Genomic DNA, 26,856 nt, shown 5'->3' with positions numbered 1-26,856 from the left:
GTTCTGTTATTTTCTGCTTGTATACTGTCTTGTAGCTGCTGCTGTTAAATGGTATTTATCTTGTATTTAAAGGTTGCTGACATGGAGACCTGCAGGAATGGAGAGTGAGCCTGTTTTACAGGGAGATGTTCCAGACAAACAGCTGGTATGTTAGCAGTGACTTTGTCAGGGCGGCTTATTAAACTGAAATGGTTTTACAGCTCAGTCTCAAGTACCACAGTGTTCCGTATTTATTTGGTTGTCAGTCTAACCTTAATTATGTCTTTTCTGCTAGTGAAGTGTATCAATTGGTGAATCTAAATATTGTCATCTGAAGCATTAGAATATAACCTTAGAATAGGAAATAACCTTACAAAGTTATTTTACTGAGCTAAATATTCTAATATTAGCTGTTGTGTGTTTGATTTGTTTACCTGTAGATTCTTTATTATATTTAAGCAATGGTGGTATTTAGATTTGGAATTTGAAACAGGTACAGTAGGTAAAATTAATCCTATAATAGTTACAATACAGCCTGAAGCTCAAAACTGCCTTTTATACTTTCGGACCCAAGCTGGCTTAGAGACAGTATCATTAAAACGTTCTTATCGTTTGAGCCACCCGTTTACACTTGAGCACAGACCTAAGTTTTCGGCACCGTTTGCGTGTGCATAGCCCCTGAACTGTAGCGTGTGCCTGATTTGAAGTTATATTGACCACCCCTTGTGTGAAGACATTTCCCATCCCTAAACACAGAGGCAGAAGTGTTTAAGTGTTTAAGCCTGTCATTTCTGTAACTTGTGTGTTCCCTTTCAAGTACAAAATGTAACCATTACCGTATTTACCTCTTAAAGACCCGAAACCTGAATAAGATATATCAAAGCTGCTTGGCGAGCCTGTGATGCAGCCATGGCCTCCCCCGAGGAAATAAAAACACTGCGGTGCCAGACCTCAATGCCATTTTTCCTTTCAAGAACTGACCTGACAAAAGAGCTGTTATATGTTTTACATTTGTTGTGTTTTACACAAATTGTATGTGATATTAAAAATAATTGCTGTATTAGTTTTACTAATTATGCATATTTTTGCACTACAGCCTGTTGTTTGTTACGTCCCACTGCGGCCTTGTGCCCCGTGTGAAGCCAGCGGCTTGAGTCGCTGCATTCCAGGCATGAAGCAACATAAACTAGCTGACTTTGAGCTCTCCCCCAAGGCTGCAGTAGCTCCGGCTGGAGTTTTTATTTTCGTTTTGGCTTCGGTTGTGGTTGCTTGCAATCTCTCCTACAGTATCTTGATGCTGTTTAATTGACAGCTTTTGCATCACCATTACGAGGGCTGTTAGTTCATTCTAACAAGCAGGCTTCCCTCAGTCTCGTGCGAGTACTGACTGAGTGGTTTTGCCAGTGGCTTTTACAGGTGGGGCCCGCTCCATTCCCGGCCCAGTACCTAATCAGGACCAAGGTTACAGCACCGGTTCCGACCCAGTCCTGTACCGACTTGGTGCTAAAGTCACCTAACCGACCTGGTTCCGATCCAGTACCATACCGTACCAAACCGGGAATAAAGTCAGTGAACCGGTATCGAACTGTAGCGTCAGAAGGGGGGTCATCATACCATTCTGTGCATGAAAGTAACAGAATTGGAATGTATAGAGGGGATCTTAAACCATTCTCTGTGTCTTCTTGGTCTGGTCACAAACTCCCCCACTGACAAAGAATGTTTTTAGAAAGAGTCGCAAACTAACTGCTGGACAAGTGTTTTATCTCTGCCTATCACTGAATGAGTCATTTCGGCACTAGTAGTATTTTGCTGAAGGCAACTTCCAGACAATTCTGGGTGTCTTGACACTAAGACGAGAACCAGTCCTTGTCGTAAATCTAGCTGACGGGGCTAATAGCGGACCAATGGAGTACAAGAGGGCCGCGTCGGTACGAGAACAACCTATGAAAGACACTTCACATGGACTCAGGCACTGCCCAAAATAACCAGACTAACCAGTCACAGGGTTGAAAAGAAAATCACAAAACCCACTGACTTCTGAAGTGTGAGCGAGTTTCTGCTGCGAGCTGCTGCTTCTAGACATGCGTGCTGACCAAGTGTGCTGTCCGCAAAGGAGGTGTGCACAAGGAGTGTCCACCCGCTAGAAGTGGCTGGAAGTTCGGAGGAACGAAATGAAAGCTACAGTGCTCTGAAGAAAGTTGCAGAGTTGTGGGAGCACACATGCCCGAATTCACAGACGCAAAAAAGAACCAATGTTCTGAATAATTGCTAAAATCATCTTTGAGGAAGGGCCCTGCCGTCTGTCCTACGAGAGAATGGATCAGTAAACGGGATACTGCATTAATTGGAAAGAGGGTCTTTGTTTCTCCGTATCTGAACGAAGCCGTCAGTTATGTTTTTGGAAGATTCCGAGAGAATCGCCACAAGAACACTTAGGCTATACAAACTATATAACTTTTCAATTGCAATGCATTAGCTGAACTGAGTTACGTCTGATAAACAAAACTATTCTCAGTGGGGAAAACTGCCAACAACAAAGATAATGTTGCAAGCCTTGGAGAGCATCAAGCTGATCTCCATTTGAAAATAACTATTTGTGTTGCGAGCCTACGCAATAATGCATACAGCAAAGTGACGTCTACATTGGAACTGCGGATCCAGAGAGCTGCAGTATTCATCGACACAGATTGACTTCTGTATATGGAAATCGATAAGTATTCAACATGTCTAATATTAAATACTTTATGACTCGAGAAAGTAGCTGAAGCAAAAAGTTAAGTAGAAACTGTTTTAGGAATAGAATATAATTTCTTGTTTAGAGTGTGTAAGGAATATATTATGTTTGTTTGAAATGTGCAGCTCAAAAGGAGTTGCCCTAGTAAATGCAGAGAATTTCATCATTGCTCTATTTTGGTTCATTTGAATATATAATCGACTGAGGTTCATAACCTATTATTAGTTTGGTACAGCACATCTAAACTAAATTAACATAGTAAAACTAATTTTCTAAATTAGGTTCTGGAATGTTGGATTCCTTGCTGAATGGGAAGTTAAATTAATTCTCGTGCATATTGACATGATCGATTAGAACGAGAAACGGGTATTGAAAATATTAAGCAAAGTAGACACTTTGTGTGATAAGTCATATTTTATATTAGTATATTAACCATTTATGCTAATGATGTTATGGTCGTTGTAATAGTTTGACTATGGAATCAATGAACTGCATATTACTATTTGCGCATATCTCTAACCAATAGCCTTTCCTTTCTGTAATGTTAGATTAGCTGTGCACCCGTTTTTTCCTTTTAAACAAAAGATTGTTTTATATTTCTGACATGTTGTGTGGATGTCAATTGTTGTCAAGGGAATCCGAGTTCTACATGATATCACCGAACTATTATGGTATGTCTCAGTTATTAACATTTGGCCATTCTTAAACAGTGCGTCTAGAGACTAATTTATATGTAAATAAATTGTATACCAAAGTCGCTACAGAACTGACCCGGTTCCAGCCTGCTGCCGACCGGTGTTTATGCCCATGGTCCGGTACCAAACCAGTCTTGTTTGGGTCTTGACTGGCCCAGTTGCGGTCTATAAGCAGATTGAGGCAGCACCTGTGCATCTGTATACTGTGTACTGCATTGTTTGTTTCTTGCGTCATGCCTGGGTTTTATCCCTGTGAGACATGCAAGGCCAGTCTGCCTGTTGAGGACAAGCACAGCAGATGTTCTTCCTGCCTGGGGCCAGACTGCTCCAAGGAGGCAGTGATAAACCACAGTTTCTGCGAGTTGTGTGTACCATTTCTCTAAGCACACTGGAGAAACATCTCTCCTGTAGCTCTACAGAGCGCTGTGAGTCCCTCACTCCTGCACACTTCCCCATCACTCTCTGTTAGAGAGTTAGCTGCATCCTCACCCCATAGCTCTGTACCAAGGGAGACCGGACGACTCACCCGGGAAAGTAGCCCACGCAGGAAACCATTCCAAGTGATCAGTGGACTCTGAGCTTTAGGAAAAGCTCTGGGCAGCTATTTCCCACCAAGGAACGGTGCTTGCAGTATTAATGTGTGAATGTTCGGCGTCGCATACTTCGTCGGGCCCCAGGGGACCACAAGAGCAGATTGGCAACTAGAGGTCATGCTGTCCATCGCCGCCTCTGAGGAGTGGGGCGAACAGGAGATTGCGTTCCCATCTAAGGACCTGGAGTCCGTCCCCGTCCCCCAACACCGCTGTTGGATGCCCCGATCACTGCAGGGCATACGTTTGTTTCCGCGTGGGCGAAATGCGGGATTCCACGAAGGAGCTGGTTCGCTTGCTTCCCATTTGACCACTTCCCGTTTGTAAACCAGTGACAAACCGGTGCCCTAGGCCCCAGCAGCCTCAAAAACTGCTGTGGCCACTGCCAGAGATGAGTGCAGGGAAAAATAAAACTGATGAGCAATGTTATTCAAGTCAAATATATGTTTTTTTTTGTACAGCTTATAAAGAAGCTTTCTAAATGGACAGAGCTGGGCTACAGCAAAGTCGACTGAGTGCAGAGTAAAGCTCTCCTTACGCTTTTATCATACAGACCCTTGTAGTGATGTCATTAAGTTTTTGGCTTTATTTTTTATATTTTCTAAACAAAGATCTATTCGCCCCATGAAGAAAACCTTTCACTTTCTTACTGACCTTTACTGCAACTATTTGTTTGTTTCATTCTAGATAGAGGTACCCACAAAACTGAAAATATGATCACAGGTTATGTTTGTAGATATGTGTGAAAATATTTCTGACAATAGTGCCACAAAGTTTTGTGGCAACTTAGGACAGTGGCTAGTGTAAACGGGGTACTGGCGACTCAAAAGATACTCCTTAAAGCAACCTTTAATTTTGTGCTTTCTGTGTGTGTGTTAAGGATTTCTTATCTCAGAAGTCAGTTGACTTGCATGTTCATTCTGAGGATCAACAGTCTATAAGCAGCGCTGAGAAGATTTTCTTCGAGAATCGACGACCGAGCCAGTTCAGTGTGGGGTCTGGGGTTTATGAGGAGACAAGCAAAAACAGGACCCCTACAAGTAAGTACTGCTCAAATAATGTGAATAAAACTAAAAGATGAAGAGATATTTTGTTTTTAATTTGCCTTTTGGTAATGCTTTTTTCAGAAGCTCAGGAACAGAAGCTGTTCGCTGCATTGCTCATTAAATGCGTAGTCCAGCTTGAGCTGATTCAGACCATCGACAGCATAGTATTCTTTCCAGCAACAAGTAAGAAGGAAGATGCTGAAAACTTGGCAGCTGCTCAGGTATTGGGGGGTGGGATCTTAAATTATCTTGACTCACAGTATTGATTTTTTTTGTTTGTTTGTTTAAATAAACAATACACTTATCACTTGACCTCTAATGCTTAAATAAATTGGTTTTATTTTAACTTTAATTTTTCTATATTCAATTTTTATTTTTTAATAATAACCTTGAGATGTAAACAAGGAAAGCTTTTTTTATTATAATCCCACAGTGATGGGTATTGAGGAGGCATGTATACAAGTTTAACATGTAACTTGAGAGTATCAGAATATGTATAGGCCCTGGTGGCTTTGGTGACTGTTTCAAGATTGCTCTAATTTTGTATTTACAGCCATAGTAGGGGATGTGTGTCACTATCATAACTAGGGGTCTGCTTAAATCTCAGAGAATTTACATGTTTTTCCCGGGTAGGTTATGGAATAAAATTTAGATTTTTTTTTTTACCTAAGTGCAATGCACACAGGATGACGAAGGAATAAAAAAAAGCCTATCTACAGAATTAAGATACGTAGTCTCTGATCATGGTGTGCAGTAGTTCATTTAAATTAGATTTATTTACTATTCTCTCCGTACTAGTCTGGTATGCATTGGCCCCTAAAGAGGTGAATTTTGCATGTGACCCCTCAATTTTCCGATTTCCACTAATTAGTTAGACCACTAATCATAACTTTTTTTTTTTCTTGCTCAGCGAGATACTCTAGATGCCGAAGTTAACATTGAAACCCAGGATCAGGGAATGTATCGCTATCTCACAGCACAGCAGCTCTTTAAGCTGCTAGACTGCCTGCTGGAATCACACCAATTTGCCAAAGCATTTAATTCCAGCAATGAGCAGAGAACTGCGCTCTGGAAAGCAGGTGGGTAGACAGAATGCACTCTGTAAATATGTCAGAAGACTTGACAGTGTTTATATATCATCCACCTACTAATTGTGCTGTTTATAAGCTACAGGTTTTAAAGGGAAATCAAAGCCCAACCTCTTGAAACAAGAGGCCAGCAGCTTGGCATGTGTCCTGCGCATTCTCTTCCGCATGTACACAGACAACAACCGCAGCGAAGCCTGGGACGAGGTACAGCAGCGGCTACTCAAGTAAGATGACACCTTCAGGCCTACTTAGTAAACAAACCAACCACAGCACAATGTCTGATTTATTTAATACCAAACATACTGAAAACAATACATAAATAAAACAATTTAATAAAATCTATTCTGGATTTTGCGACAAGTACTTTTAAGCCCTGTGTTCTAAGTTATTGAATCCTAGTAAAATAGGGTTCTGTGATGCAGTGCCATCCAGACATCATGTACTGTATGAGCTAATTACTCAAAACAATGATTTATGGCAAGACTGCACACTTTATTTATTTCATTATTTAATTAAGAGCACATAAGGCTTTGATTTTAAATCGATGTATAGTAGATGTCTCTTATTAGCAACCTCTCGGTTCCCAGCAAAAAGTTAAACGAAAATTTTCAAGTGTATGTATATAAAAAAACAATGTATACTATAGTTGTAGAAACAGTGCACTGAAATACACGACTTGGTTCATTAGAGTGTTAAAAAATAAACACGAAAAACACTCTTACTGTTACTCTGTTTTGGCAGTGTGTGCAGTGATGCCATCAGTTACTTCCTGACACTGACGTCTGAAAGTCACAGGGAGGCCTGGACAAGCCTGCTGCTTCTGTTTCTCACAAAAGTTCTAAAAATAAGTGACGACAGGGTAAGAAAAGAAAACTAACTAAATAAATACAATTAAGACAGCTAATTTAAATTAGTTTTGTAGATTTTCCTCATGTTGACTAAAGAGGAAAATAAATTGACAGCGGGAAATAATTGTTACAGGTGGTTATCGCAAGTCAAAATACAAAAAAATATGCTAAATGACTGATGTTACCAGTACACTACAGTATTCCAAAAACACCACAGTGTAATGTGTACAGTGTTGAATGAAGATGGAGAAGCTAACATATTGCATGTGACAGGCATATCATCTAATGAATGGTTGAAGCCAAGGCCAACTATTTTTCATTTTGACAGAATTGCATTTCAAAGTACATTCTAGATATGAATTAATTTCAAGACTATATTACTCTATAAATGGCTTGTGGCATAGATTTGGATACATTCAAACTTCAGGACATATATTTTATTACTTTAAAATGTGAAAACATCTTCTACATGAACTGTATTTTTAGGTATGTCTCTTGTTTCTTTCCTTTGATAGTTCAAGGCTCATGCTTCAAGTTACTACCCCCTCCTGTGTGAAATTATGCAGTTCGACCTGATTCCTGAGCTGCGGGCTGTTCTCCGCAAGTTCTACCTGCGAATTGGAAATGTCTTTAAAATATCACAGCCCTCTGAACAGGAGCAAGGAGCGGGAAATACTGAACACTCACTGAAAGCATTAACGCTCGACGTCTAGTTTGTGTCTATCTACATTTATGGGTTGCTTTGAAACGGTTTTGTGTATGGCAGATTTGACCCTGCTAAAGGGTCCTGTACTATGGCTGCTTTGAACTTTAATCCTGGCTTGCAGTCCTCAATTCCCTTGCAACTTTCAGGATGATTAATGGTCCTGAATGCTCTTCACTGGTTCATGCTGAGCGTGGAGACCTTCGTAGGCAAGGTCCACAGATCAATGTCACCGGTGTGGTTGGGATGATGACCAACCATTTTACAGCTGGATAAATATTCTAGAGAATAAAATATTTAAAGAATACACATTTCTAACCTTTTGAATGTTCAGAAGTGTAGTATTTTGAAGGACATGTGTTTCTCTCTAATCTTACATGAGAATGAAATGAAAAAATAATTCAGAAAAAAAGTGATAAAAAATGAATGGTAATATTAATTTGAGTGACTTAATTTTTTTTCACAGACAGTGGCTAACATAACCATAAGCAGTCCCTTGAATAAAAGTAGTACAGAAACGCAGGTCTGTAATCTACAACCTGTAACACTAGAAAACTGTTCCTGCAATAATTTTATTTCTATTTTATGTTTTCTAATTTGCTGCACTCTTACACTTAATTTCCCATTATGATTTCTAAGGCAGGTAGCCCAATGGAATTTGGCAATAGTGATCATTTATACAAGGATGTAAAGGGTATGAGACTAAATGAAACAATTCCAAGGAAAATATGTATAGAAGCTTTTATTTAAATGGGAAAGATGAGTCAGTGATGGGGATCCTCTTCAAACTCGAATTTTTGAATCACTGCAAACTAATTTGTCATAAGTCTGTTTCCATATTTGATGTAGGTTTCACTGTATGTGTAAAAAAACAAAAACAGTTTTTTGGCTTGGATGGTTTTAATGTATTGAAAGTATATTGTTAATACTGTGAACTGTGAGTTTTATGGTATAATATGGATATGAATGGGTCTGAAGCATTCCTAGTCATAACAGATGTAGTAAACTGATGAGCGACATGTATCTGGTACGGTAATGTAAAGTTTTCTATGTAAAAAAAAAAGAAAAAATAATCTGTACCGTACAACTTTCTGTACAATATCGGTTATCATCTGATACATTCTAATCAGGTCATAGGTCAATAAAGTTTTTGAACTCTGCTTTCACCTGTGTTTATAGATCTTTTAAGTGGAAAACTTTTTTTTTTTTTTTTACACACAAAAAATAAAAACAACTTGCCTGCATTGTAAATGTGGCAATTTTGTTTCCAGTGGAATTTTACAGGATAGGAATGAATCACTATTTGGTCACCTGGTTATTCCAAATACTTTGCTTTACAGTTTAATGAAGAATGGTTTTCGAACTAAGCAGGACACTCGAAATTGGGGGTGCCCTAATCTCAAGCCATCAGAACATTATATCTGGATAGACGTTTTCATTTTAGGGACAGTATTTTTTTCTCTGCATTGTAGTTTTAGTTAAATTGTATTTAGTTCAATAAATACAAGATATACATGTTGGGTACATTGCTTTTGCTGGCCAGTATAGTTGTAAGGGTTAAATGACTGATTTAGGTTATTATCTAGTAATTGCACCCGAAGGAAGCTTGGTCAATATTAATAATTTTCGGTTCAGTTAATCTATCTTCCAATAAGGTTCTGATAAAGATGGTGTTCTACTGTTAATAAGATTTTACAGGAGTGAAGAATGAGATCCTAAATTATTCATCAGTACTTTGCATTTAAAGTCTCATTTGAGCTTACTGAGTTGCAAATAAAATAAACCCACCCCTTGTTATATCACCCCTCTCTATACTGCTAATTTGGATATATCGCGGTCCTGGAGTTGGCTCCCCATTTTTACAGTCTAACTACGCATGCATTAGCTGAACTGTACATAGACAATTTCACTTAGAATTACGTTTGTTTTATTTTGTACTGCACATCACAAACTAAAATATACAGAACCATTAAAAACAAAGCATTAATATTGTACTGTTATCATATGCACACACATTGCACAATAACACAAAGCAAATGAAATATCTACGTGCTGAAGTGTTTTTTTTTAAGCAATGCACTAGCAAGTCACAGGGCAGTGATGTCAGCTCCCTAGCAACAAGCCTCCTGTGTTGGGAGTGGATTCTTTCAATGCAGAGGTTTGGGCATTTGAGAAAGGAGAGGAAGAGTCATGAAATTAATTGGAGACTTAAGTTGATGAGAAGCAGTTGCCCTTCACAGTACAAATTAAAATGCTGTGCTGCTTTTTATATGAAAAATGAGAAAAAGTGTGTTGTGTAGAGGATCCTGGACCCCGACACCCCTGATAAAATGAGTGGTTGTACAGTATTTATTTCCCATTTGTTTTTCTATGGGTCTCTTGCTATATTGCAGCCCTCAGTGTATAGCGGATTTCCGACACCCACAATATATCGAGTGGGTGGTGTAGTTGTATTTTATGCTTGCTTGTTTTCTTTTTAGCCATTTCCTCTGCACTGCACCCCTGGGAATCTAGAAGGTCTTCAAACTGTCTTCTTTCATCTGGTGATAAATCTGGTCACTGGTCAGCCCTGGATGCATGTATTAAGAGGTTACACATGGCTGCAAACTAGGACGCCTAGGATCAAAAAAAGTAATGCAAGGGGATACTAAAAATCTCAAATACTGTACACTGGACTGCTGAAATGCATACAATGCAAAAGTATCAAATGAGCTTGTTTTAAAAGTCAGCACACTTTCCAATTACTCTGTACTTTATATGTAAATGTGGAGGGCCCTCTTGGTTTCTAATAAATGATTGTGTGAATTGAAAATATGCACCAGCATAAATGAAAATGTTAATGAAGGGTTTAAGTAATTAATGTAATGTGTGTATTTGAAGTGAACCAAAACAAGGCAAACTGCACTTCATGAAGAAATAAACAGAAATTAGGTAAATGTTGTAGAGAGAATAATAGATGGGCTTCAGTGAGTTACAAGTAATTTAATCTAAGGTCGAGTAATTTATAAACTGTCACAGAAACCCGAGATTCAGTTGTTTTCCTGTAACTCACTGCAGAGGCCCATCTATTTTTTTTATAATACATGGATACCCTTGAGATGCTAATATTAAAAAAGATGAGGTTCATTTTTTTTTAAAACGTAGTGTTTCAGTGCTGTACAGACATTCTGTGTCATTATTCGTTTCTCTGAGATACGAATGTACCAGCTTTACATTTTTTTTTTTTAGTTTTTAAACATATTCTTATTTTGTTGATCATTAATGAACACTCCTGTACTGTGGGTGTTGTCAATTGATTGAAAACGATTTGAATTGAAAGTGATGGTCCCTAAGAGTCGAATGGGTCAAAGTTCAAGTATATTTTCCATATATATATATGTATATGTATATATATATATATAAATATATATATATATATATAACACCATGTAACAAATTTTTTATTTATTTTTTTGTTCCCGGGTAGTAAGTGTTATTTCCTAATTGCTTATGCCTCAAAAGTATAGAAAATGGCTATTATTCCCCACAAACTTTGCTTTTGTGACCAGGACATTGATATTTCAAAATATCACTGTTTCCAATGGGAAAACCTGCTAATTTGTGTCTTTTCGTTCACATAAAGTCAGAAAAAAACAACATATGAATTCAAATTAACATGTATTTATACTAAAGTAATACAAAAATGACTACAAAAGATTTAGAAGTGAGTAGTTTTTCGAGATTTATGATTATACTGTAAATTTACACAATGAAAAATCAACACTGTCAGTAGCTCATTGGGCACACACATAATGTTTACATTTTAAACAGTGAGCAGTTTGTTGATTGTTTGAGTAGTATTGTTCTTGGGATAACAAAATACTGAGCTTATGTCATGTGAAACGCCAGGTGCTCCATGTCGAGTTAAAATTCCCAAAATTAGTCGATTAAGAGTCTGTATAAACAACCATTTATACGTTTTAATTTTAATTACCACAACAGCAAAAGATACAACCATGAACTCCTTGAGTAATGAAGATCGCTCGATTGCTATCGGCGTGATTGAAGGCGGCCTGTCTGTGAGAGAAGTTGACTGGAGAATTAGATGGTCTGCTTCATCCATCAGCAGACTAGTCCAGAGAAACCAGGACACCGACTCTGTAAGGGACAGACTGATCAATCTGCGTAATCATTTTCAGACTGCAGTGGCTGCAGCACGAGAAATTCCAGGAAGAAATAACCCACGCATCAGCAGAATGACTGCAGCTCGCCGTCTGCATGAAAATGATTTGCATGCTCGAAGGCCATTCAGCGGGACACATAACATACATCTGAGTAAAATACAAAATAACTCCCTCTATCATGCACATATAGTGAAGTAACATTCCCACTCATGGATCATTTCAATTAGCAGTTTTTAAACTATAACTAGCGTGGCTAAACGGTGGTCGGCATTTCAGTTTGAAGCAACAGACAAGCAAACCAAGTGCGAGAAGGAGAGGGAATGGGCTCGCCCCAGGTTCGGCTGACAGAGAAGCGCTGAAGCGTCTTGTCTCCCGGAGAAAGCTACAGCTCCTCTTGCAGCAAAAAAGTAAATTGATTAGGAAAGATAACCACGTAATAGGCATAATATTTACTTGGTTATAAAACAAATGCTGAATAAGATTTGTGTGTTATAACATGCCAGCGCAGCTTTTCCTCAGTTCAGATTTTTTTTTTCAATTCAGTTCAAAAGAAAGACAGAAATGGAAGTTGGACTTAGAAGTGGTTTACAGTTTGAACACCGGTACTGTATTTACTGTAGAAATATTGCATGAATCACTATAGGGAATTAACAGCATTCTATCCAAGGCGCGTTATAATACGAGAGCCTTATAGCGAGGGAGCACTGTATGTGTGTGTGTGTGTGTGTGTGTGTGTATATATATATATATATATATATATATATATATATATATATATATATATATATATATATATATATAAAAAAAAAAATTTCCATAAATATATTTGAGAAATTTTAGATCATGCATGTTACAACTTTCAAAATATAATTTTATTTTATATTAAGTTTTCTACAAACAAATGAAATAATTTACACAAAAAACACAGCACAAATACTGTACATATTTAATATTTAAAGCATCCCCCATGTGTATCCACTGCAAAATATCTCTGGGACCATTTGTTGGTTTGACTTTGAAACAGTGCAGGTCTGTACAACATACAACCTTTGAGGAATTTGTTGGGTAACCTTGACCACGGCCTATGCAAAATTGCTAGTGCATGCTATATATGTCCCGTTGCCATTTTTAGATGTATATTGAGAACTACTAATCCAACTGTAATAAAACCTAGTATTGACAGCACAAGGCTGTAAGACAGTAGTCAATAGATAGTGCTTCATAGAAACCACACTCGCTTTATGTAACAGATGAGGTGCTGCTGCTATTACCACGATATTCATTTGTCATTTTTTCTCCCAAAAGTATTGTCAAATTTAAATCCTTATGAAAAAACCTACAGTATTAAATCTGTATATCAGATGACTTCTTGACATATGTAACACCTGTAAGTTGCCTTGGATAAAGACATATTATGAAGTCTTAAATATATATGAGGCAGTTTTACCAACACACGGGGGATGATTTATTAAATGAAATAGCATGTATGGTTTTTGATAAATGTAACAATATGCTTTTGCTGTCTTTCAGCAGATCTCTTTCTAAATAAGAGACAAACATAGACCTTTACTGGCAATGTATGTCTAATTGCATACAGGTGCAGTGTAATGGATTTTGGAAGGTATAAATCATTCATGTTGCTCTTAACCCTTTACTGCATACAGGCCTAAAAGAAGTATGCTTCATTCTAGTCACCTCCTGTGTCTACATTACACAGAATATATTTAGACATACATTGCTAAGAAAGGTCTATGTTAGTATCTTATTTACAAGGAGATATGCAGGAAGACAGCAGAAGCATATTGTTATATTTATCAAAAACCATGTAATTTAACAGATTAAAAACAGATTTTTTTTTTTTTTTGTAGATAGCCTGGTTTGATTTAACAGGTTTTAATCCCACCACCTCATTGGAAATAAGGGCTGAATATTTTAATAGAGTGAGGTAGCAAACAAATGTTTTCTTAAAATCAATTTTAAAAAAAAAAGAAGCATATTTTAAATCCTGACGCATACATTCGTTTTAGAGAACTGCATTTTGTCATGCGGCATAAATTATTAAACAATTCTGATAAAGACCCAGCAAAGTACTGAAGTCCACATACAGTGCACGAAATCAACCTTATGCAGACTCAGAATACATTATATTTCTGGTACAGGAAAGTGCATGTGATATATTTTTCCCCTGGTGGAAAAGGCATGGTTAACTTTGCTCACAAAGAACTCATCCGTGTGATGTTGAAGGGCCCTGCCAGTTCAAGGCCAATGAATTTGCTGATGGAGGTCTCTCTCGTCGCATCTGACCAGCCATAAAGCGCTTTAGTGTTTCAGAGGTCCCCGGTCTGAGCCAGAGTTCTGTGGCTACCGTATCCACAGAGTACGGCCTCTCTTTGTCTTTAGAGGAAAACTGGTCTAGGAGGTCATCTGGATCTTCCACAGAAATATTTTCTCCTATAAAAGAAAAAAGTAAAAGTAAAAAGGTAATTTTTCAAACTCCTTAACTCACCCACACTGAACCAGATCCTTGCTACTAAAACTTGAAACTGCAAGGCCCAATTAAATAACTTAAGACCTGATTGGATCTCCAAGAAAAGGAATTGGACCGTGAAACAGACAACAATCAATATTTATTTCTGTATAGGACTTTTAAAACGGGGGTCGCCACAAAGCGCTTTACATGACAAAAAACATACACAAATATATATAATCAGTAATAAAACACACACAGAAATATATAAATAAATCAGCAATAAAATACATACATAATAAATAAATAAAATATAACAAATGTAGTATCCTGTCACAAGGAACTATTTCATTATATTTCCACATCACTACCCTTCATATACATAAATCCACTCAAACATAAAAACATTAAATGCATTAGAATAGCAAAGGTTTTACTTACCTATATTCCTACTGGGATAGTGCAGATCCTCTAGCCGTTTCATCCTGTGCTCATTCCTAGCCCTGACCTGATCAACATTCAAACTGGTCAGGGAGTTGAGAGAGTAGCTGTCTGGGTGTGCTTGGGGTTCCCTGGGAAGTACACTGTCCTGTCAATGGAAACAAAACAGAGGAAAACTATAAGGCTGCAAGCAGAAAAAAAAAATAAAGTGTCTTAAGTTTCTGAAGATACATCTTTCATTATTCCAACCAATCAGAGGCCAACAGATTGAAGCATGGGGATGCACATACCAAGGTTTACCACAATGATGGCGTTCAAGATATTACTAAAATCCAAGTGTGATATAAGTAAATATGTCAAGGAATAATAGAAATGAATCAACTCAAAACACCAACAATTTCAAAGTCTAATTTTTTCATCTGTCTCCTCCGCTCTCTTGCAGAAAGCTGTCTTGGCTCAGGGTCTTCCAGCAGTGGGTAGGTCTCTCCATTGGTTCCTGTGGGGGGGGGGGGGGACGAATATAATTAAACACTGCAATCACATATGCAAAAATGTTAAATATTTCTAAACACTGGATTAACAAATTGTGCTAATGCAATAAACAGCAGATTTTTGTTCATAGACCACAGCTAAGGCAATCGCTAAGATTATGGTTTTAAAGGGAATGTCAGTTGCTCCTGATCTGCTAGCAGCTTTTGCTTCCCACGCTTTCTTCATTGGGCAGTGTGAACAGAATTCCACCAGCGCCCATCTCAAAGTCCCTTCAAAATCACACACATGAAGCGGATGGCGCAATCCAGTATAAAATCGCAAAGTACTTTGATCTTACATTTGCGTTTTACAGTGTTTCATCAAAATAAGGCACATAGAATAATTAAAGGACTGCTTTAATTAAGAATGTACACACATTTAAACATCCCATTTCATGTACAGTGGAATCCAAAGCAGCTGGGACTGTATCCTGTTCACATTGGTGATTTGATGAATACTTATCTTAATCTGTACCACACTAAAACAGCTTTCTCTAGTGTTTTCTTTTGTTTTATGTTACTACTCTTCCACCTTACATTTCACTAAAACAGGTAAAATGTACTAATCAGTTTATTTATAATGTACACTCACCAATGAAAGCACTCTCCGATTCCAGTAATGATCCTCTCAATACTTCTTCAGAATGGTCCCTTTGCTGAAAAAAACAAATGCAAAATACAGTAATAAAAACCGTGCGAGCCATACCAACATATTTTTACATTTACAGCAACAAGAGAGACAAGTTTCCACTAACAATGGGGGTACTCACCAGCAGGAGGTTTTGTGGGTTTATACGTGGAATAGGAAAGACATGATCATCTGTACAAAGCAGAAAACAGGAATCCAAGTTACTTTCCAGATACTATTGTACCTATTCCTTAACCATGAATGGACACTGGAACTAATACCAGACCAAAAGCATTGCCGTTAAACCAGTGCAGGACAAACTTTTCTAAATCTTTAAACCGTCAATGCATCCTAAATTCCCTGTAATTTTGTGTTGGGATGATGGATGACTCTGTGAGATGGCCATTTGTAAGATGACCAAGTAATACTGTACAACCGGGGTGTAGCACTGCAAAGAAACACTGTATTGTAGTGACTTACATGCAATGACACATTCGCTACAGAAGGAACACTTCCAGCAGAACCATGTCAACACAGTAATTATTCACATTGTTCTATGGCATGGTCCAGAACGCAGCCTTTTTTTATAAAGCACTGTTTTTATACGCCAGCCTTCTAGTCACCTCCTCTTTTCCTCATGCTGTTTATTCTCCTCTGCTGTTCACGGAGCAGTGCCTGCTGCTGGATCTCCAAGCTGTGGTCGTCGTTCGGCGGGTCTGGGTAAGCCTGCCTCACCTCCTCGCGGGTTTCACTTTCTGTGAGCATAAAATCTCTCCAATAAAAATACAGCAAGTACTGTATTATCAGAGCTTTGTACACATGTTTTATGCATAATGAAAGGTATCCCCAGCTTGTACATCTGATTCTCTGCCACCCACACAAGTTTTGTTTTATTTTAAAAAATATATATGCACATATTTTTGCATGGGGTCCTGTTTTGATACTGTAAACAATTATCTAACATAGTAATTAAAAAAGAAAATGTTAAAGGAAACCCTCAACACTTAGGATCTTGAAATAAAAAAAATAAAAACATTTTGCAGAGATTTATAGTAGAAAGCCTTTATGTTGAGGCCGCTTGCATTATACTGTAGGCCTCACCTACAACAACTACATCCCCACACTGCATTTGCATAGACTAGCAGAACAGCAATATTATCAGTATAGCCCAACAACAACTAAACCAACCAAACAAACAAACATACATACATGTGTGATTTCTACTGAACATCCCAAATACAGGTCAGCTGGACTTGCCTCTGTATTTCAATTGATTGAAATCCCGAATGTTCTGGGGGTTTACTGGGTCCACTTCTTTGGAGGACGGTCTCCTAACAGGGGCCTGCATCCGGAGCCTGGCCATGTCAAAAACATCCACCTGACTTCTGTCTCTTCGCCTGCAAATGTTTGCACATCAATGACAATGAGATTCACACTGTGAAGACCTTTTTATACACTGTAGGGTTAGGACTGATCTTAGTCCTACTTGCATTATCCTACCAAAACTTGACACAATGTTTGCTTTCCCTGCATGCTCCTGAGACATGCTTCAAATAAAAAATATATGGGTGTATGTGTTACAAACTACATGAAAAACTTGAAGAAAATTAATTTTTCCAGACTAAGTGAATTTATTAGATTTTTTTTAATGACACAAAAGTACATACAAGATCCTCAGGGATCGCAAAAATCGCTAGCCCGACGTTCCGGGACAACCAAAAAAATCTGTCAGACGAGTTTTTTTTTTTTTGGCTGCTTGCCCAACGGACAATCTGATTTTTTTTTACTCTACAACAAGATAATGTTCTATGCTTTAATCAAACAGTGGTTTCCCAATCGAGATTCCGCTCACAGAAACACGTTTAGAGGGATCAGTGTTTTTCATTAGTAATGCTTGAGTGATTTCCGGGGTGATGTACACATACACATTGTTTGTGACCAAATCCCGCGAGGATTGCCTATCTATCTAGTCAGCGCAAAGGTACACGACTGTGTCTGCTCCAGTGAAGCGAAGGTTAAAATGGACACTACGACAGCCAAAATATATACTTTTATATTGAAGGCTATGTTTTTTTTAAACAAAGTTACAGACTGGAATTACAAGCTACAGTACTCTGCTCAACAAGATTCACATTTTGTGTTATCTTATTGTTGTTACCTTTAATAAATCATTAACACTATTTCCCAAACCAGGAAAAAAAAAATTAAAATCAAATACGAGTTATTATCACCGACTCAGATTTAGCACCTAGCATGTTAACATAATTTTTTTTCATTTCTTTTATGTGATTAATAAAATGTATTGGCAATTTGATTTTAAAATGTATGGTGCTTGCTTGTAACTTACAGTACTGAGTGCAGCAACAGCCTCAGGTCCAAACCGTCAGCCCAGTGTAGAAATACTATTTACATCCTCGCAATAGGCCCTCATTTCATTATACGATTAAATACTGATTTAAATAAAGAAATTAAAAAAAAAATAAAACCTGCAGCTGATGTTGGCTTGTCAGCTCTATGCAACCGGCACGGCAAAGCAACATTGATTTATTATTATTATTGATTTATTGATTTATTTATTTAAATAAGGAACCAAGATTTCAATTAAACATTTGCAATTGAAACCAAATCGATGTGTTTTTTGTTGTTTATTTTTTTTGGGGGGTGGGGGGGGTGGGGTTTGTACTGTGTTCTTCAATGAATAGGACATAGCCAGAATACTGGATGCAGCATTCCACAAATTGGGTACTGTACTTGTAATTTTCCTATTATTCACAGTCTCGTTGTTATTATTATTATTATTAGTGCTAGTAGTGACAAATACTGTAATAAAAAAAATAAAAGAATAATACAGTACTAACATTATTAATAATTTAGCGAATGCCTTTATCCAAGGTGACTTCCTTAACTTACTCTAGCAGCTGATACTGTTCATTTTGGATTGTTCTTTTACTACAGCGAACAAAAGGCTCTGGACCCAAACAGGGTTGTTTTACTGAGGGTGTACTGTGTTTAGTATTTGACTTATATGCTTAATACACACCACTTGCACATTTTAATATATAATGCGTGCACATTTGTTATTTCATTTTGGTTATTTTTCACCTCCCATAGTGTTCAATATTTAACAGAGGGAATAAAGAAGTTTGGATCAGAATCCAATATCATCTCTTACAAAAAAGTAACATACTGCAAGTATATTTGTGCCAAAATTGTCTGGTTTTAGTATACTATTGGTACCATTATACTATCCTATTTTGGCACAAGTATACTTGCAATATACAACTTTGTATATTCTTTTTCTAAATAATGCAACATAGTTGTCAAATATTGGACATTTATTAGATTGTATCTTACTTCTCTTTTGCATACCTGCATTGTTTCTTGCCAGATATGCACCTCCAGATTCTGACAAATACTTTTAGAAAACCAGGAGCAACTCTGCTCTGGATCAAAAAGCAATAATGCAGGTGGCCTCCATGTTCTCTTGGACACAACATTTCTTACAGGAGGACACTGAGGTGCCTGTTAGCTGTGTAACTCCACATCTGATGACCATTCCTCAATCAGTCAGTTAGCTCCAGAGAACAGCACAGCATCATGCTACAGAAGGTGTGCTCTGTTTTCATACCTTGTTCAACACATTACATTACTATGCCACCTAAACCAGCTACCTGTGTACTATTGCCCAGAGGATGGTTTATTATTTCTTTCTTTTTTTTTTTTTTTTTTTTTTAATGTTATTTAAATGCATCGTATCATTAGAATCCAGACTGTCAGTAACAATGGATTTGTTTTAGTAACCGAGCGCTGTCCTGGTTTTGCCAGTGTCTCAGCAGAGTGCTCCTACCTGCCAGAGAGGGGTGTGTCCAGCTCCTCCCGGTCCATGTTTTTGAGAAGCTGTCCCTCCAGTCGGCGCTGCTCGCTGCGGAGCTGTTTCCTCAGAGCCGACAGCTCACCTATCACGTCCTTCTTGTCCTCTGCACACAGACAGGCAGTCGCTAGATCACATCTGTCACCTTCCATTATTATACCCACCCAACAACCAATCCCCATCACTTGTCAATATAGCCTGACAGATGTCTCGATGATACTGGTAAAGACATTGCTAGAGTAACTAAACACCCTAGCAAAATCTCAATGCAGCAGTTTTCACACAAGAACATACACAGTAAATATGCACCTCATTCCCAGATCTCCCAGCACATATGTTTGTCAGTAGAAGACAGGCATCTATTTATACCCTCAGATTCTGATACTCAGTAAAGTGCTCTAGATATAAAAGGAGTTCTCTAGATGTATCCAAAACATGCACATGGCTTTATAATATCCCTATCTTCTGGGATTTACATTGCCAGCTCGGGATAATAAATCTTACGTAGCGAATACTGGTTTGGTTACTTAAAAGTATATTATCAGGGATATTCTCAGCTGGCATACCCAATTGGTTGTGTAACAAATTGCCCATAACCAGCCTATTGGGGCATGTCCTACCTGCTGCTCGCAGCTGGTTTCTCCTGGCTGGAACAGGTGGAGACTGGGCCCCTGATTGTGGACGATCCTGTTAATTTAAAAAAATGAAAAGTAAAGTTTTCTAGATTTACAGTTTGAACTGAAAGACTCGAATATCAGTAACAAAAAAAGAGAACTTACTGAGAAAGCCACAGAGTGGCGGCTGTCCACGGAGGGAGGTCTCGGGGTCTGGGAGGCCAGCTTCTTCTGTATTGTCGGGATGGGAGGAGACGGCTGTCGTGGGAGCTGCATGTAGAGACATGACAAGTATGGCACTAAATACTATCGACTAGCTGGAGGGAGAGAAGTATCCCAATTAAGTCAGAGTACACCAGAATTCGTGTCATTGAGTACTTGTGGCACAGTAGTCTTTTCAGTACAATTTGTTTTTTAACCCCCAATAGGATACTACCATATTAGCAGAACTGTTAAACATGTGCAGGATTTGTGACATCAGCACTGTGATGAAGGGCACTATCATGCACTTAAAAACTCAACACTGATAACTTAACAGACCAAGTAAAAATATTACAGAACCATATTCCTTTCATACAGTGACAGCACAGAGAAACACATTCTTAAGCCTGTTTAATGCACGTGTATTTAGAATGAAATCTGAATTAGAAGGCTTAGTTCATTGTGAAAGTGTTACTGTTTAAAATAGAACATCTACCAGAAACAGAATCTTAAAAAAAAAAAAAAAACTGTCCAAGAGCTGAACCGTAGCTTTGATTTCCTTTTGCTTCAGTAACGCACAGCTGTAAATCTGATTAGAAGTAGGCTTACACTAGAAGAGAGAAGTTGTATTTCAGTAGGACTCTGCCGGGCAAATACTCCTGACATAATTACCAGCAATATGCTTTTCATGTACACTGGTTGGTTACCCCAAGGAACAGTGGGCTAGGATTTCAACTGTGTATGTCACACTCCCTGCGTGTCTCACCTCTTCTAATCTAGCCTGCCGCTCTCTCTCGTACTGCTGCCGCATTTCATCATTCCATTTCTCTTCCTTCTCTTTCTGCTCCTCTTGTTTACGGCGCTCTTGTGCTTGACGTATCTGTTCTTCATTCTTTGACTTTTGCTGCAAGTGGATTAAAAAAAAAAAAAAAAACTTTAAATCTTAACCACTGAGTATCATGCTATTCGCTTTTTGCATGTGCTGAGATCGGTTCATTAAAAATGTAATGCATATCCACAGGGAGACAAGATATCCAGAACATCGCTAGCTAACAGCTATGTAGAACTGACGTTTCTTTTAAAACGGCATTACAAGTAGACAAACATTTCCTTGATCAGTGAGCATTTTGGCATCTGTAGCTCTGCAAGCAGCTGCAGCCGGTTAATTTAATGTTTTTCTGACATGAATCTAGTACATAGTAAAAAGTAGACATCAAAAAGTTGAATTAACTGAGAGAGTCCAAAACAATCTACTTAGTTTCCACACTAACCTCCTCCTCTTTGCGTTTCTTCTTCTGCAGTTCCTCCTCGTATTCCTGCTGGATTTTTGCCCTTTGCTCAGCAAGCCGTCTCTCCTCCTTCTCTTCTTCCATTCGCAGCTTCTGCCGTTCCTCCACTTCCTTGCGGCGCTTTTCCTCAATCTAAAATGGGAAAGCGGGATTGACTTCTCCATTTTTCCTGGTTAAAGATTAGAAGCTCAGCATGCTGCAGAAATTACAAAACTCAAGGAACTGACCAACGTAAGAATATGGATAATTTATGGTTTGGCAATTTAGATAGTAAATTTGACATGTACAGTATTATATGGTTTTAGGATCTCCATTGAGTCACTGCTTTGATAATTCTACTTATGTGCAAGTCAGATAACGAAATAACAAGGGAGCACTGCTGTATTTGATTTGCTAGCTCTAGGCACACACACACACTCTACGATTAGTTTTTCACTCTTGGGTCACAGAATATAAAAGACGACCATTCAGTATACAGGTTGGAACTCTATAGGGAGCCAAATGTGAGAGGCATTTGGTTATCTGAAGGAGGCATTTGGAGGAAAACAACACCAACAGATTGAGGTGTGTGATCAGTTTTGCAACAATCAAATGTTCCACGTGTTAGTTATTAAAACTATATGATACTCGTATTTAAAGGAGAAGCTTGCTTAAAAATCACCTGCATGCGGAGGTAGTCTTTGTATTTATCTTGCTCATGTAGTTGCTGAGGTGTAGGAACATCACCAAATAGAGTTCCTCGGGCAAAGGGGGACGAGTTGGAGAACGCAAATCCTACAACAAAACAAAATCATTTTAAGAACACATTTACTTACCACATATTGCCCTACAGCTGCTTTAAAAATCACGAAAGAGAGACTGCCGAGAGCAATCAGACACGATCAGAAGCAGCAGGAATGTTCTGATCCAGTTTGTTCTTGTTCTGGTTTAAAAAGCACTATAAAAAACCATTTGGAAAGCTTTGAAGATTTGTATTTAGGTTTTCCACAAGTGTGTGACCTTAAGAATTGCCCTTTTACTTCCATGCTGGAATCCTTCAAGAAGTGGCTTGATGAGATTCTGGGATCAATAAGCTACTAGCAACCGAACGAGCAAGACGGGCCGAATGGCCTCCTCTCGTTTGTAAACTTATGTTCTTTTTCAAAAGTAAAATTATTGTTGTCTTTACATTTTATTTAACCCACTGAACAGTCTCCCAGAAAGGAACAATAGCCTGCTGCATGGTAGGAACTAACTTCTCTTCACTTTGTACAATTGCAAAATAAGCACTTGTAACAGGATAAATGAAGACTTGATAAGATCACCCATGTAGTACATAAGCTGTAGGTTAAAGAAAATTACTTTTTGATCTGTATAGGAATGTGATATTTCTTTCCGGCGCTTAACCCAGTTACCTGAAACCTTGTGCGAAGGAGGGGCTCCGGTATCATCCCTTGGAGTCTCTAAGTTCCTGTTTAGAGACAGCAAAGACCTTTTCTCTTGCAGTGCTTTTGTTTCAGGGTTCACATATGCGTCTTCATTGAATTTATGCATTCTGTTCAGATCAGCTGTCCAGAGATAAAATAAAAAAAAGAGCTCAATAAAAAAACATCAAGGCTTTAAGTCGTACAAGTTCTTTAAGGTTTTAATGAGAGCAGTAGTGCATGTACAGGGGATATGGAGTGAAATTGTAGTCTTATGTGAAACTGTATAGTCTGTTTTTAAAACACACATATCTGTGTGTGTGTGTGTGTGTGTGTGTGTGTGTGTGTGTGTGTGTGTGTGTGTGTGTGTGTGTGTGTGTAGTAAACATCCCTTTCTTTTACCTCATAACATTACCAATGGTTGTCATTACCAGCCTTATGTGCAAGATAGCTTAATTTTCTTAAAAATAAATTGAGGAGCAAAAAATGAATAAATAAATAAGACAACAACTTACTGATGAGATTTCCCTGGTGGTCCTTGAGAGGTGCCCCTCCTCCACCCTTGCCCCAGGGATCGTAGTTCTTCATCTCGGCCTCAATCTTAGCATCGTATCGTTCCCTTTCTTCTTTATCCCTCCTCTTCTGCTCCCGCCTTTCTTGCATCTACCATTTATTTTAAAATCATTATATTGCTCTCAACACTCAGTAATCTGAAAACTGTAGCCCCATAACAGTGTGCAAATTCACAACCCGAGAAGATCAATGAAAATCCTGTTTTAGGAGGCTCCACATTTACAGGGTTTCCGTTAAATAAAAATAAGTCTCGCCTTTACTTCCCAATGCTATTTTGGTAGCACCTTTTGGATAATTTGGGTTTCTATGTAGTTTTCTTTTAGGGAGAGAAATTCTTCTTCCAAATGCAAATTACCTAATTAATATTACAATAAACATAAACATTTTTTGACATATCTTTTTTATAAACCTATTATATAAGCATATATAATATTTACAAGCTTTCCTACAGAACAGTAGCTTCAGCAATTCTAATCCTTATGGAGATAAAATCCAGCACTGATGGGTAATGATATAAAAATGATCCAGTCAAAATATTTAGTACAGGATATTTTTTTAATACTGGTAGTAAATCTACAATAGGTTACCCTACTCGCCCACATTTCCCACTACATAATATTCTTATAATAATATTCTAATAACACTAATAAATACCTGAATCCAAATTCCACTGAGACAGCGCAAGGCTATAACCAGTAGAATGTAATTAGATATGCTTTTATTGTTGTTGTTGCTGTTATTGGGGATCCAGTATAGCGGTAGTCCATAAGAGTTCAACACATTTCTCAGTAGATGCTGATCCACCCAGGCATTTTTGTAACTTTCTGGAACTTCGTTATGTACTAAGTCTTGCAGCAAGCTGATGTTGAACCCTGTATTTGTCATTTTGAACAAATGACAAATACAGGTGACAATTCAGGTTTTTTGTCAAGAGCTCGAATAATTTCCAACTTTTTGCAGCAAAAGAAATAGCAACGCATTTCGCCGTTTGTTTACATGCCACTCTAGCGATGACAAGTTGCTTTGAAAAGACTGAATAAACCATTTCAATTTAAGTTTGATGATGATGATGAGTTATCAGGTTACAAAACAGTGCTGTATCCATTGTGAACAAATCGCTATCAGTGCCAAGGAGGTGTTTTCTTTTTTTTTGGCTGACCTGAACCGCCCCCGGCCGACATAAACTGCCCCTATGCCTCCCTGGCCAACCTAAACCGCCCTCCGCCCTGGAAGGGCTCGGAAAATTGTGCGCCGCCACGTGGGAACTCCAAGAAGGTGTTGTTTTAAGTGAAGTTCCAGTTCCTTTAGCTGGAACACTTATAATGGAAAAATCTGTTTCACCACAAGGGTGTTCCCTTAGGCGAAATCTTCTCTTAAGAGGTGTTCCTATACGCGGAGAGTGCTGTAGTAGAAAGTTGCGCGAGGGTACGAACGGTCTCTTCACTGCTGAAGTCTCGTGAACATACGGTATGGCTTTCAGGCATGCCTATAACGCAAGGAATATGTGTGCTACATCACATTTTCACGACAATGGTGAGAGAATTTGGAGTTTCTAAACTGCATGGAAACCCTGCATTGGTAGCTTATCGAAATAGAACAGTTGCACAGTGACATAAAAGTACAGTAGAGTATATCAAAACCTTAGTCAATAACCCCCTCCCCCACAAGACAGTACCTGCTGATTTAGTGCCTCCTGATAATTTTGCATAGCCTCCTTTGATTGATTTGGTTTCTCTCCAGGAATCATCCCAACCCTATTATTGTTTGTACCAGTAGTGGTGTTTGACCCTGTTGCTCCTCTGTATAACACAATGGGAAAAAACAAAGATATTTTTTACTACTTACTTTTTTTTTTTCAGGATGCCTTTTGGAGAGATGGCTGATCAACAGAATGATAAGATGTAGAAATTCAAGAGCAAGAGTAATTCCCTCAACTAAAACAAGATTTTTCACTTCAGTTTACCTCGATTATGATAAATCAGAATACTAAATTCAGATATCCTACATCCCCACGGAGAATGCCCTGACTACATCCAGTATTTTAAAAGATCCTGAAGTTGCTAGTCTCAATTGGGACTCTGAATAAACCTATTGAAAATAGAGTTAAACTCCACTACTCTACTACACACACACATATATGGCATTCAATGATGAAATATACAGTACAACAGATCAAAAAGACAAATCTCTGTACCCTTCTAAATGATTACAACATGAAACTTACGATGACTGCATTCCAGGATAGTTCTGCAGGGTTGGTCCAGTGTGAGGGTTTACAAAGGGTACAGACTGCACACCCATTGCTCCGGGTCCATCTGAACATCATTACACCGCAGAAAAAAAGAGAAGAAAAGAAACAAAAGGATGTCAGGAAGAACTTAAATACAAATAGTAAAACACCACAACTGCTCCCACAGAGAGGAAACCGTATTTCCTCGAGCAGGTTCGGAAGCATTTAAACTAGAAAGGAAGGGGGGAGAAATCAACAAAAAAACATAAGGGAGACAGCATCAAAACAAGAACAACAACTCAGGTAAGACAACCATTAAATGTATTTATCTAAATGCTAGAAGTATCAGAAACAAAATTCTAGAACTTGAAGCTACTGCACTAACAGGTAACTATGATGTGATAGGTGTTACAGAAACGTGGTTATCTGAGAGTGATGGGGACGAATATAATATTTGTGGGTATACACTGTATAGGAAAGACAGGCAGGACAGAAGAGGAGGAGGGGTAGCGCTACACATAAGAAACAGTCTTGAAGCCCAGGGGTTAAACCTGGACAAAGAAAATAAAACCGAATCAATATGGGTCAGAATAACAGACAAAAATTCAAAAGGCATAATAATAGGAGCATGCTATAGACCGCCAGATTCAGACGGTGAGCACAATAATCTGTTATACAATGACATTAGAAATGTGTGTAGCAAAGGAGAAGCCATACTAATGGGGGATTTCAACTTCCCCCAAATAAAATGGGAAAACCCGGT

General features: G+C 38.2%; 2 protein-coding genes across 6 annotated transcripts in view; one reads left to right on the top strand and one right to left on the bottom strand.

The window, feature by feature from the left end:
- The window catches only part of LOC121313397 (brefeldin A-inhibited guanine nucleotide-exchange protein 1-like), a 62,667-nt gene extending 53,794 nt beyond the window's left edge, over positions 1-8,873 (top strand). Inside the window, exons 34-40 of one of the 4 annotated variants that reach the window (XM_041245882.1) lie at positions 73-145; positions 4,879-5,038; positions 5,126-5,265; positions 5,955-6,123; positions 6,212-6,356; positions 6,874-6,991; positions 7,496-8,873. In XM_041245882.1, coding sequence (XP_041101816.1) covers positions 73-145; positions 4,879-5,038; positions 5,126-5,265; positions 5,955-6,123; positions 6,212-6,356; positions 6,874-6,991; positions 7,496-7,693 — 1,003 coding nt within the window. In that variant the 3' untranslated portion in view covers positions 7,694-8,873. The remainder of the gene's footprint in view (positions 1-72; positions 146-4,878; positions 5,039-5,125; positions 5,266-5,954; positions 6,124-6,211; positions 6,357-6,873; positions 6,992-7,495) is intronic. The other 3 variants (XM_041245884.1, XM_041245883.1, XM_041245885.1) reach the window with 3 other exon arrangements.
- A 3,908-nt stretch (positions 8,874-12,781) lies between these two features.
- Positions 12,782-26,856, bottom strand: part of LOC121313396 (centrosome and spindle pole-associated protein 1-like) — a 33,478-nt gene continuing 19,403 nt past the window's right edge. For both annotated transcript variants that reach the window (XM_041245879.1, XM_041245881.1), the window contains 17 exons: positions 26,088-26,178; positions 25,539-25,662; positions 23,806-23,953; positions 23,282-23,434; positions 22,549-22,661; positions 21,870-22,019; positions 21,365-21,502; positions 20,563-20,667; positions 20,404-20,470; positions 19,760-19,889; positions 17,170-17,309; positions 16,536-16,667; positions 16,055-16,104; positions 15,877-15,940; positions 15,150-15,250; positions 14,755-14,902; positions 12,782-14,297 (listed from right to left, as the gene is read on the bottom strand). In XM_041245879.1, coding sequence (XP_041101813.1) covers positions 14,071-14,297; positions 14,755-14,902; positions 15,150-15,250; positions 15,877-15,940; positions 16,055-16,104; positions 16,536-16,667; positions 17,170-17,309; positions 19,760-19,889; positions 20,404-20,470; positions 20,563-20,667; positions 21,365-21,502; positions 21,870-22,019; positions 22,549-22,661; positions 23,282-23,434; positions 23,806-23,953; positions 25,539-25,662; positions 26,088-26,178 — 2,081 coding nt within the window. In that variant the 3' untranslated portion in view covers positions 12,782-14,070. The remainder of the gene's footprint in view (positions 14,298-14,754; positions 14,903-15,149; positions 15,251-15,876; positions 15,941-16,054; positions 16,105-16,535; positions 16,668-17,169; positions 17,310-19,759; positions 19,890-20,403; positions 20,471-20,562; positions 20,668-21,364; positions 21,503-21,869; positions 22,020-22,548; positions 22,662-23,281; positions 23,435-23,805; positions 23,954-25,538; positions 25,663-26,087; positions 26,179-26,856) is intronic.

Source organism: Polyodon spathula, chromosome 3 (assembly GCF_017654505.1).
Source record: "Polyodon spathula isolate WHYD16114869_AA chromosome 3, ASM1765450v1, whole genome shotgun sequence".
In the NCBI taxonomy this organism is placed as follows: domain Eukaryota; kingdom Metazoa; phylum Chordata; class Actinopteri; order Acipenseriformes; family Polyodontidae; genus Polyodon; species Polyodon spathula.
This window is presented reverse-complemented; position numbering and strand designations above follow the sequence as displayed.